General features: G+C 34.7%; 1 protein-coding gene across 6 annotated transcripts in view; it reads left to right on the forward strand.

The window, feature by feature from the left end:
• The window catches only part of DMXL2 (Dmx like 2), a 166,861-nt gene that overhangs the window by 42,350 nt on the left and 111,137 nt on the right, over positions 1-13,374 (forward strand). For all 6 annotated transcript variants that reach the window (XR_003036856.2, XM_059890857.1, XM_024998035.2 and 3 more), the window contains exons 4-6: positions 3,087-3,165; positions 3,979-4,114; positions 4,746-4,812. Coding sequence is in view for 5 of the 6 variants with exons in the window: in XM_059890857.1 (XP_059746840.1) it covers positions 3,087-3,165; positions 3,979-4,114; positions 4,746-4,812 (282 nt within the window). In the remaining variant the exon portion in view is untranslated. The remainder of the gene's footprint in view (positions 1-3,086; positions 3,166-3,978; positions 4,115-4,745; positions 4,813-13,374) is intronic.

Below are 13,374 nucleotides of genomic sequence, written 5' to 3' on the forward strand. Positions count from 1 at the left end.
CAGTTTTCTAGAATATTCCTAATTGAGATTGCCTTGTTAATTGGAATCTACCGTAGTTGAACTCTTATTTATTATTTCTTATCTAGATGACTAGTCTCTTGTCTAATGTCTATACGTATCCCTTGCCTCTTCTCTTAGCAGAGTAGATCATGTTACTTTTCTGGTAAAAAGTCTTTTATGGCTTCATATTTCTCACATGTAAAGCCCCAGATTCTTAGAACGGACCACAGTCCTTCCTCCACCCCTCGTCTTGCCCCTGCATCTGTACCCATTTATTACCTCTCAGAGCTCATCTCCTATTTTTGTCCTCTCTGGTCACTCCAGCCGTAGTGGCATTTTCACTGTTCTTTGGATAGTTGCCCTCCCATCTTAGAGCCTTTACATTGGTTGTTCTTTTGTTTGGAATGTCCTTCTTTCTCTAGATAGCTCCAGGCCCAGCTCTTACAGACCCTTTGTTTTTGTTCAGTAGTACCTTTTCAGTGGGATGTGCGTTGACTGTCCTTTTAAGAATTGCCACTTGCTTCTCCCACCTTCATCCTAACCTGCCTGTCCTTCTATTTTTAACCTTTTTTCCATAGTACTTAACCTTGTTTATTTATTTATAGATTACCATTTAGTAAGTAACGTAAGCTCCATATAAGCTCCATGAGGGTAGGGAGCTTTGTTTCTTTTGTTCACTGATGCCTCTCAAGTACTTAGAACAGTATTTGGAACATTACTTCTACTCTCTGGGTACTGAATTATATTTTATGTTATTTAATACTCAGAAAATCCAATATGGGTAGAATGCTTTAAAAAATTTAAAATTACTGTATGCATTGGGACTTCACCATCTGAGACATATTTTCAACTGCCAGTGTGAAATCTGAATGCCAGGATTTCACTTCTTGACATATTTACCAGTAATTAAAAAAAATATTGTATTATTAAATGCAGTAAATAAGTGGTTTTGATATTTTTTCATTAAATGTATGTATGTGAATATTACATTTCTTTTCAGAAGTACAAGTTATATCAGTCTTTTCCCTCTAATAGTGTTATGAAATACATATCAAAGTTTTGGGTACTTAAGAGTCATCTAGAGTACATATTTAAAAATTCAGATTAAGTAAATAAATGATACAAATGACCTTATTTACAAAACAGAGACTCAAACTTCAAAAACAAACTTACAGTTACCACAGGAAAAAAGGGGAAAGTATAAATTAAGAGTTTAAGATGAACATATACACACTAATCTATATAAGATAGATGATCAACAAGGACCTACTGTGTAGCATAGGGAACTCTACTCAATATTCTGTAATAACCTATATGGAAAGGAATCTGAAAAAAATATATGTATATGTGTAACTGATTCACTTTGCTGTACACCTGAAACTAACACAATGTGGTAAATAACTTGTACTCCAATATAAAATAAAAATTAAATTAAAAAAAAGGAAAAAAATTGAGATTCCAGACCTCACTTCCAAAATTTTTGCTTTGTAATTGGTCCACAAGTTACACTCTGAGAAAATATTAAAGGAAAGAATACTAGGGATAGCTCCAGTTTTAGGAATAATTTAATTATTATTTTAAAATAGATTTGTTGAGTAGTATTTAAAATACTATTGTGACTTGTTGGGTTAGTAGAGATAGGGTTCAAAAAATAACCTTTTCCCTAATTAAAAAATATAAAATTATTTTTATATACTGAAATTCAGGTTTTGTAGTTGTATTTTGAAATTCCACTTCCAGATAGTCATGAAATCTTGAATAAATTATTTAATTGTTAAAAATATTTTTAAGGTATTATAATTAGAGAGGGTATTATCATTTATTAAATTATTACTTGCCAAGCAATTAATATATAACTTGCCTAATAAAAGTTGGGGATGACTTGACATGCATTAAGTTGCACCATACTTTCACAAAAGTACATTATATGTTTGTCTACTGCAAAGAAATAGCTAAACTTTTTTACTGAATTTAATGTGAAAGGCCTTTGGTTTTTAAATTTTAAATCTTCTTTCTATACTTTACAATGAAAACAGTAATAAAATAGGATGCAGATTACTCAAATATAATATATGTCAGCTTTGTGGGTTTTATGTATTACATAGTTTAAATTTGTTGACTTTTTGGAAGGTTGAAAGAAAAAGTGAAACTGAAAGTCGCTCAGTCATGTCCGACTCTTGGGACCCCATGGACTATCCATGGAATTCTCCAGGCCAGAATACTGGAGTGGGTAGCCTTTTCCTTCTCCAGGAGATCTTCCAACCCAGGGATCGAATCCAGGGATCGAACCCAGGTCTCCCACATTGCAGCTGGATTCTTTACCAACTGAGCTATCAGGGTAGACCTAGTTTTATTTTAGACTTTGACGCCAGAAGATGATGTTAATTTGCACTTCATTCTGATGTGCATTTGCTTTGTTTTTACAAATGTTTATTGAGCATCTGTGTACTAGACATTACCACACTCAGTACACAAAGCTCATTGTGGCATAATTCCTGCCCTTGAAGAGTTACAGTGTAATAGGAGAGTCAGACATATAAACAGATAATTCAGTCTGATCAGCGTTACCATGGTGCGTGTGTGCTAAATCGTTCCATTGTGTCTGACTCTTTGCTACCCCCTGGACTGTAGCCCTCCAGGCCCCTCTGTCCATGGGATTCTCCAGTCATGAATTCTGGAGTGGGTTGTTACAGTGGTATAAAGCAAGTAAAAACTGCTCTGAATGCTGCCAAAATGTCAGAAGAGGCTTCACTGGAGAGGTAATGGTTTAGCTAGTTATTGATGTAACTGTAGGAGTGTGCAGATAGAGAAGAAAGGATACCCTAGGAATAAGAATGTGTTTTTAGACAAGGAAGGAAGCCTGGGAGACATGCTTTGACTGGGCATGGCAAACAGCTTTATATGATAGAATAGTAAGTGGAACCACTGTAAATGATTTTTAAAACAGTATTTTGAAAATAATAGTGAAATATTTATATTTGTTTCAGATCATGAAGTCTTAAGTTGAAGAAAATGATAATGTAGTGTTTGTGGATATTATTTTGAAAACGTATCTTTTTCTTTTTTTCTTTCTCTGTATATTTCAGCAACTCAAGTGTCAGTGGCTTAAAACTGGGCAGTTTTTTTTGAGTTCCGTGACATACAATTTAGCATGGGACCCTCAAGGTATTTAGCAATTATCTTTAAAAATTATGGAAAGTTAATAATTTGTTTTAAGTGTATGATTACAATGTGATATAGCCTCCCACAATAAGAAAATGATCAGTAATATTCTTTTTTTTTGGCTACTGAATGAGTGTACTTTCTTTTTCATATAAACTGCTTTGTATAGTGCTTAATTTACTATTAGTTCTGTGCTTCCCCCCCTACTTTTGAATGTTTGTTCCAAGAAACAATGATGATTTGTTTCATTAGTTAATGTGTTGTACTTTACTTTTATTGTATTTATTAAGAAATAAAATTAGGAATAAAACAAGATAAAAACCTATCTCATTTTGTTATTTGTATTTCAAGAAATTATTGTCTTTAATATTGAAAGATTAGAAACTTCTAATAATAATGGTTATTGTCCCTTTTTACATTCGCAGTTAATGAGGGTAATTTTAATAGTCTGTAGAAAAAAACATTTTATTAATCTTTAGTTATGTCTCATAGCCAGAGAATATCCTGTGTTGTATATGTCAGAGTCTCTTTGGGTTTGTTTTGTTATTCTACTTTGCTGTTTTTTTTTTTCCCCCCTAGATTTTACCTGATAGACAATGTCTCTGTACGCTTTTTGTTGTTGTTGTTCTATTTCTCTCAAGTTTTCTTATCTAGTGATTCATGCAACTTTTTAAGTGGATATACTCTACAAGTGTTTTTCATAGACAGTTTTGCTTATTTTTCACGGAACAGTTTATAGACTGGAGTAGACGCCCTCATGTGTATTTATTTCTCCAGATAATCCTTGCTTATTACAGAACATTCTTTAATTTTCAGATAACAGATTGTTGACAGCAACCGATTCTCTTCAGTTGTGGGCTCCTCCAGGAGGTGACATTCTGGAAGAGGAGGAAGAAATCAATAATAAAATTCTTCCTGTTTTAAATGATTGGAAGTGCATCTGGCAGTGCAAGTTAGTGTCTCACTCTGTTGTTCATTAATTTAAAAAATGCTTCCTAAACAAAGTTCCCTTTCATAATGATCTTAGAAGCCTAGAAAATAGACTTTTTCTGACCAAAACCCATTATAACTTCATCCTCTAATATGTGCTACAATAGATTGTTAAAAAAAAAGATGAAAATATTTTCATAGTTAATAACCTCAGGACTTGGGTTCAGATGGTTGACACAAAGGAAGTATTCATTAAGCGCATAAACTATAGATGGGATAGGCAGAGGGAAGGTGTGGTGAAAGGATGGCTGTACCATTGACAACACAGATTATATGAAGGGATCCAACTAGCCAGGGAAGGTGATGAGCTCAGTTTTTAAAATGTTGCATTAAGATGTTGGTGGAGCATGTAGGTTGTGATATCATTTAAGCATGTTAATTGCATTCTTTGGATCCCCAAAGTGAACCTTGGGTTGGTTTTAATGAGTTAATTTGTATTTTTAGGGAGGTGAAATATTTAGATTTATTTTTAGAGAGGTGAAAACACTCTTATTTGATGATGTTATGAAAAATCTTATTTTGACCATTTATATATATATATAAAAGGTGTTCTAGATTTAAAAAATGCTAACTGTTTAACTTTGTATTTTTAGAACCTCAGTATCTGTACATTTGATGGAGTGGTCCCCTGATGGTGAATATTTTGCTACTGCTGGAAAGGTAAAGGACCAAACAATACATAAACAGGAAAAAAACAAAAGAATTAGAAATATTCCTCACTCATTCTCATTTTCAGATTTTTCATCTGTAAAATTGGAAGGATCCTACATTACAAAGGTGGCCTGAGGAATAGGTGATAGCTTTGTGAAATACCTGATATGTCTCCCATAGGCAGTTGGCATTTGGGAAATAGTGGCTATAATTTTTATTATTTGACCATTGCAAAAATTTATGGTTTTTAAAAATAATTTTTATGTTTAAAAATAGCATATATGCATAATTTAAAAAGTAAAATAATACTACTAGATTTGCAATGAAAAGATGCACTCCCTTTTGAATCCCACTCTTAATTCCTGTGTCCTATAGGCAGTGATTTGTACAATTGCGTATTTAAATACTTCTTTCCATATTCTTAAGTAACTTGCTTATGCTACCATTGTTTAACTATTTTGTTTTTCTTTTTGGTTTTATATATCATCTCTGGCCTCACTACTATGGAGACTGAGACTAGTTCTGTAGCTGATGTCCCCAACTCCATCTCCACTTAACCACACATATGTGTATTCACTTCCCTTCCTCCTATCTTTCTGCTCTAAGTGTCTCATAATATTTGGGAAAACCAGTATTTATTATGCACATTATTAAGAATATGTAAAAGATTCTTCATGGAATCATTACTTTGGTGTTAATAGTATGTTTTACTGTTTGCTTAGTTTTCTGTATACCTAATTCATCCCTCACACCTCTGATGTTCTTTGAATCTCCTCTCAGTATAATTCCCGGTAGAAGGTATCCTGGAAATGTGTATTCTCTTTGCTCTGGCTTAGTTGCTCAGTCTGGCTTAGTTGCTCTTGGAGTCTAATATAGAGCTCTCAGTTCAGGATTTTCTTTTACCAACCTCAGGGAATTCTCTGTCCATCTTCTTTGTTAAATTCTCTGTTTCTTAGCATCATTTATCTTCTTTCCTTATTTTGATGGAGATATCCTCTAGTAGGTTCCTGAGAAAAGACGAATGGGGAAAAAACACGTTAGAGGCCTCTCAAGTCTGAGCAGTTCTTTCTTCTGCTGTTATGCTTTATTTGACTGAGCATAGAATTTGGTGGGAACTAATTTTCCTTGAGAATTTTTTTTAAATTTTATTTTATTTTTAAACTTTACATAATTGTATTAGTTTTGCCAAATATCAAAATGAATCCGCCACAAATGTCATGGTTCTGTTGCCTTGCAATGTTGCTATTTGAGAGGTACAGTGCCATTAAGACCCTGTTCCCCCAGCTCCATCCAGCTTGTAGAGGTTTTAAGAATCTTCCCCTTATCCTGGTGTTCTGAAATGTCAAGATGTGGTGGAATGGGTCAGTCAGCTATAAATATTTACATACAGATATATATATATATATATATGGGATAAAGACTCTTTTTGTGTAGGTAATTTGATGTACCCATTCAGTCTGAAAGCTCATGTTCTTCAGTTCAGGGGAATTGCTTTATATTATTCCTTTTGTGTTATCTCCTTCCTTTCATGTTCTCTTTTCTCTCATTCTGAATCTCCCCTTATTCAGTTGTGGATCCTTCTATACTGATCCTCTAATTTTCTGTGGGCCCCCTCATTGTTTTTTTGTTTGTTTAAATTCTGGGTTTTTTTTTTCAGCTTTAATTTTGAAATAATTTTTTCCTACTGTCACATTTTTTATTTTCAGGAGTTTTTTTCACCTAATTCTATGAATGCTCCTTTAAATTTATGTAGTATTTCATAAGTATAAAATGATAATTAAACACATGCAATGTATTTACTTGTATTCAGTTGTGTATGGAATTAAAATTTCCATATTACACTTCACAAGGCAAGGATAGGTTTTCCAACATCAGAATTCACTCAAGGCTCTTTGAGTTGATCTTTAGTTGTAGAACACTCAACTGTATTGTGGTTGAATAATTATTTGGCACAGAGGTAATTAGTTGCTCAGTAGTTGATGACATTATAGACAGGAAGACTGCGTAACACAGGCAGAAAGACTGCAGTTGTGTGCAGTTTAGCAGTAAACTAACAAATAACTATTTCAAAGAATATTTGGAGGTATTTGCATGAGGTATTACATGATGTGAGCTGTCATGTAATAATAACACATCTGTGATTTCTTTTAAACACAAAGTCACAAATACTGTTAATATCATTTTGGTATGTTCTTTATATTCATAACCGAAATTTAGCATGTCCTTCAGTTCGCAGTTATAAAAATAGAGAAGTAATTATTTTCCCTGACTCAAGTTCCTGGTAACTCTGGGTCTTGGTTTTCTTGGTTTCTCAAGAAGCAGACTCCAAGACAAGGATTCTAGTTCAAGTCATTAATATGGGTGGTGCTCACAAAGAATATACTGGATTTGAGGCAGGGAAGTAAAGTTGCTTTAAAAAGACTGTATTTACAGGTGATGAACAGGCTTAAATCTCTGGGTAATTCTGGGAGGCAGCGCTTCTTGCAACATTATGTTCTCACACTCTTCACACGCATCACACATACACACATTAGTTAAGGGCTAGTGAGGGCAGAACATTGGTTCTCAGCTTTTATAAACAATTTGTGAAAAACTCAGGCAAAGTTATGTAGATACTGTCAATTGGAAATGGCTCACTGAAATGCTAAGGCATGAGAGGATACAGTTGACATATCAAAAATATTTTTTGTATCTTGAATTCTATCTGCAGGTGCCTTGGGTTAGAAGAGCTCAGAACCTCCGGTTTAAACCTGGATATTTTATTTATTTATTTTTAATTAAAGGATAATTGCTTTACAGTATCGTGTTTGTTTCTGCCAGGCATCAGCATGAATCAGCCATAGGTATACATATGTCTTCTCCCTTTTGAACCTCCCTCCCACCTCTCTCCTCATCCTACCTCACTAGGTTGTTACAGAGCCCTGGTTTGAGTTCCTTGAGTCATAAAGCAAATTCCCATTGGCTATCTATTTTAAATATGGTAATGTAAGTTTCTATGTTACTCTCCCCATCCATCCCAGCCTTTCCTCCCCCCAACCCCTGCACTGAGTCCATAAGTCTGTTCTCTGTGTCTGTCTCCATTGCTGCCCTGCAAATAGTTTCATCAGTACCATCTTTCTAGATTCCACATATATGCATTAGTATACAATATTTGTTTTTCTCTTTCTGACTTACTTCACTCTATATAATAGATTCTAGGTTCATCCATCTTATTAGAACTGACTCAGATGCATTTCTTTTTATATCTGAGTAATATTCCATTGTATATATGTACTATAGCTTCTTTATCCTTTCATCTGTTGATGGACATCTAGGTTGCTTCCATGTCCTAGCTGTTGTCAGTAGTGCAGCAGTGAACATTGGGGTACATGTATCTTTTTGAATTTTGGTTTGCTCAGGGTGTATGCCTAATATTGGGATTGCTGGGTCATATGGTGGTTTTATTTCTAGTTTTTTAAGGAATCTCCATACTGTCTTCATAGTGGCTATATCAATATACATTCCCACCAATGGTGTAAGTGCAAGTTGACCAGTCGTGTCTGACTCTTTGCAACCCCATGAACTGTGTAGCCTGCCAGGCTCCTCTGTCCATGAATTCTCTAGGCAAGAATACTAGAGTGGATGGCCGTTCCCTTCTCAGGTATCTTCACAACCCAAGGATTGAACCCAGGTCTCCTGCATTGCAGGAGGATTCTTTACCATCTGAACTACTAGGGAAGCCTAAAAGTACTGGAGTGGGTAGCCTATCCCTTCTCCAGATCTTCCCCACCCAGGGATCAAACTGGGGTCTCCTGCATTAAAAGAGGTGTATTCTTTACCAGCTGAGCTACCAGAGAAGCCCAGCAGTGCAAGGGGATTCCCTTTTCTCCACATCCTCTACAGCATTTATTGTTTGCAAACTTTTTGATGATGGCCATCCTGACTGGTGTGAGCTGATATCTCATTGTAGTTTTGATTTGCATTTCTTTAATAATGAGCGAGGTTGAGCATCTTTTCATGTGTTTTTTAGCCATCTGTGTGTCTTCTTTGGAGAAATGTCTGTTTAGGTCTTTTGCTCACTTTTGGATTGGGTTGTTTGCTTTTCCGGTGTTGACTTACATGAGCTGCTTGTATATTTTGGAAATTAATCTTTTGTCAGTTGTTTCATTTGCTTTTATTTTCTCCCATTCTGAGGTTGTCTCTTCATCTTGTTTATAGTTTCCTTTGCTGTGCAAAAGCTTTTAAGTTTAATTAGCTCCCATTTATTTATTTTTGTTTTTACTTTCATTACAGTAGGAGGTGGGTCATAGAGGATGTTGCTGTGATCTGTGTCATAGAGTGTTTGGCCTATGTTTTTCTCTAAGAGTTCTATAGTTTCTGGTCTTACATTTAGGTCTTTAATCTATTTTGAGTTTATCTTTGTGTATGGTGTTAGGAAGTGTTCTGATTTCATTCTTTTACATGTAACTGTCTAGTTTTCCCAGCACCACTTATTGAAGAGGCTATCTTTGCCCCATTGTATATTATTGACTCTTTGTCAAAAATAAGGTACCCATAGGTGTGTGGGTTTATTTCTGGGATTTCTATCTTGTTTCATTGTTCTACATTTCTGTTTTTGTTCCAGTACCATAATGTCTTGATGACTGTAGCTTTGTGTTACAGTCCGAAGTCAGGAAGGTTGATTCCTCCAGCTCCATTCTTCTTTTTCAAGATTGCTTTGGCTATTCAGGTTTTTTTTGTGTTTCCAAAAGAATCGTGAAATTTTTGCTTCTAGTTCTGTGAAAAATGACATTGGTTATTTGATAGGGATTGCATTGAATCTGTCGATTGCATTTGGTAGTGTAATCATTTTCACAATATTGATTCTTTGAATCTAGGTACATGGAATATCTCTCCACCTGTTTATGTTGTCTTTGATTTCTTTCATCAGTGTCTTAAATATTTTTCTGAATATAGCTCTTTTGTCTCCTTAGCTAGGTTTATTCTTAGATATTTTATTCTTTTTGTTGCATTGGTGAATGGGATTGATTCCTTAATTTCTTTGATTTTTTTCACTGTTATTGTATAGGAATGCAAGTGATTTCCATGTATTGATTTTGCTTTGCTAAATTCACTGATTAGCCTTAGTAATTTTCTGGTAGTATCTTTAGGGTTTTCTATGTACAGTATCATGTTGTCTGCAAAGAGGGAGAGTTTTATTTCTTTTCCAATCTCGATTCCTTTTCTTTCTTTTTCTTCTCTGATTTCCATAGCTAGGACTTCCAGAACTATGTTGAATATTAGTGGTTAGAGTGGGCACATTGTCTTGTTCCTGATCTTAGAGGGAATGCTTTCAGTTTTTCACCATTTAGAATAATGTTTGCTGTTGGTTTATCATTTATGTCCTTTACTGTGTTGAGGAGAATTCTTCTATGCCCATTTTTTTGTAAAGTTGTGTGTTTTTTAAAATCAAAAAAGCCTTTGAATTTTGTCAAAGGCTTTTTTTGCATCTATGGAGATTATCATATGGTTTTTATCTTTTACTTTTTTAGTATGGTGTATCACATTGATAAAATCTGGATATTTTATTTTTTGTCATCCACATTTAAATCAAAAATCCACGTACAAAAATTCTATGGTTTGAGGAAGAGGTCAGGTTTCACTTTTTCCATATGGATATCCAGTTGTAAAGCTAAATTTATTGAAAAGCCTCTGTGTTGCCACCTTTGTCAAAAGCAAATATCCAAACTAGTGTGGCTCTGTTTCTGAATTCTTTTCTCTGGTCCATTGGTCTTTCCTTGTAGCAATGCCACCTTCATTTCTATAGCTTTTAAATTGTCTTGATGCGTGGAAGAACATATTTTCACATCTTGTTTTTCTTCTTCAAGATTATCCTATCTACTTTTGGCTCTTTATGCTGCTGCTGCTGCTGCTAAGTCTCTTCAGTTGTGTCCGACTCTGTGCAACCCCATAGACGGCAGCCCACCAGGGTCCCCCGTCCCTGGGATTCTCCAGGCAAGAACACTGGAGTGGGTTGCCATTTCCTTCTCCAATGCATGAAAGTGAAAAGTGAAAGTGAAGTTGCTCAGTCGTGTCCGACTCTTTTCGACCCCATGGACTGCAGCCCACCAGGCTCCTCCTTCCATGGGATTTTCCAGGCAAGAGGGCTGGAGTGGGGTGCCATTGCCTTCTCCATGGCCCTTTATATTTCCATATAAATTTTAGAATGAGTATGATAAATTTTATAAAACCAACGGAAAACCTCTTGTGATTTTGATTGATACTTCATTGATTCTATAGATCAGTTTTGGGAGAATTGACATCTTTACAGTTGAGCCTTCTCATCTATGAACATTACATAGTCTTTCATTTAGATCTTTTTACTTTCTTCAGTAATGTTTTATAATTTTTTGCAGCAGTCCTAAGTATATTTCGTTGGATTCATTCCTAGGTATTTGATATTTTTGATGTTAAATGATATCATTTTATAATTGTATATAGAAATGCAATTAATTTTTGGTCTTATATCTAGCAGTCTTAATAAACTCAATATTAACAAGTCCTCTGTAGATCTTTCTGTATTTTCTGTGTGCATAATTCTATTATTTGTGAATAATGACAGTTTTATTTCATCTCTCCTAACTCTTAAGTGTTTTAATGTCTTTTCCTTTTTTTACTCTAGTATCTAGAACCTCCAGGATAGTGTTGAGGAAAGGTCTGAGTTTGGTTATCTTTTCCTTGTTCCCAATATCAAAAGGACACCTTTCACAGGGTCACCATTAAGTATAATATTTACCATAGGTGCTTACTATACTCTTTTTTAGATAAAAGAAGTTTCCTTCTTATTTGTAGATTGCTAGAATTTTAAAAATAGCAAATGTTGAATTTTAGCAAATACTTTTTCTGCATTTAATGATATTGTCATTATTTTCTTATTTTCTTTATTAGTGAGATGAAATTTGTTGGACTTATTTATATAAATCTTGTGTTTTTGAAATAATCTCAACTTGATTGTAATGTGTTGTCCTTGATGGATTTGCTTTGCTGATGTTTTATTTAGGATTTAGGAGAGCTGTCTGTTAGAGTGAGACTTGGCAAATATTTTTTCCTTTTTTGTACAGGTATACCTTGTTTTATTGTACTTTGTTTTATTGGGCTTTGCAGTTAATGTGTTTTTTAGCACTTTGAAGGTTTGTGTCAACCCTGTGTTGTCAGATGATGGTTAGCGTTTTTTTAGCAATAAAATATTTTTAAATTAAGCTGTGTACATTTTGAAAGCTGTAATGCCACTGCACGCTGAGTAAACTACTGTACAGTGCAAATGGAGCTTCTGTGTGCACTAGGAAACCCGAAAATTCGTGTGGACTCCCTTTATTGTGATAGTATTTGCATTATTGTGGTGGTCTGGAACTAACTCTGTAATATCTCTGAGATGGCCTGTAATGATTTTGATTTCAGTGTCATGCTGGCCTCATAAAATTGGATATATATTTTTAAAATATAGTCAATAGAATGGGTTTCTGCAAGGTTGGTGTTTTATTCTTAAATGTACTGGTGAAGCCATCTGGACCAGGAGTTTCCTTTGTGGGATTCAATTTTTTAAATAGTTATAGGGCTGTTCAGATTTTATATTTCTTTTTTATGTCAGTTTTAGTAAATTAGATTTATATGGAATTTTCCAGTTTTAACTAAATTTTCAGATTTATTGGTGTAAAATTGTGCAAAACGTCTTTTTAATATATATATGTGATGATTTTTTTCATCTTACTAAGAATTTATCAATTTTATAAATCTTTTCAAAGAACTGACTTTTGGTTTTGTAGGCTTACACACTGTATGTCTGTTTACTCTTTTATTAATTTGTTTGGTTCTGTTTTGTCCTCAAACTTTTTTAGATGGATGTTCAGCATTTTTTGTTTCTTTGCTTTTTTCAGTATTTGTTGTTTCTAATGTGTACATTTAACAGTAGAGATGTCCCTTTAAGCTTAGCTTTATCCCATAAGGTTTTTTATTATGCAATTTTTGACATGTATTATTTTCATTATGATTCTAAATACAAATTTTTCTAATTTTCAGTGTGGTTCATTTTTTGATTCATGGGTTGTCCAGAGTATGGATTAGAGCCTGGTTCAATTATGTTGGGTGGTGGTGGATGGCATAGAAGTGTTTTCTTGGTGGTGACAACTTTTATTTTGTGTTACTAAGTAAACTTACAAGTAATTGGTTGTTAAAATAATAACAGCGATAGTGTTATAATAGTGACTACTAGTAGTGGACAGTTCAGTTCAGTTCAGTCGCTCAGTCGTGTCCGACTCTTTGCGACCCCATGAATCGCAGCACGCCAGGCCTCCCTGTCTATCACCAACTCCCGGAGTTCACCCAGACTCAGGTCCATCGAGTCAGTGATGCCATTCAGCCATCTCATCTTCTGTCGTCCCCTTCTCCTCCTGCCCCCAATCCCTCCCAGCATCAGAGTCTTTTCCAATGAGTCAACTCTTCGCATGAGGTAGCCAAAGTACTGGAGTTTCAGCTTTAGCATCATTCCTTCCCAAGAAATCCCAGGGCTGATATCCTTCAGAAGGGACTGGTTGGATCTCCTTGCAGTCCAAGGGA

Source organism: Bos taurus, chromosome 10 (assembly GCF_002263795.3).
Source record: "Bos taurus isolate L1 Dominette 01449 registration number 42190680 breed Hereford chromosome 10, ARS-UCD2.0, whole genome shotgun sequence".
Lineage (NCBI taxonomy): Eukaryota > Metazoa > Chordata > Mammalia > Artiodactyla > Bovidae > Bos > Bos taurus.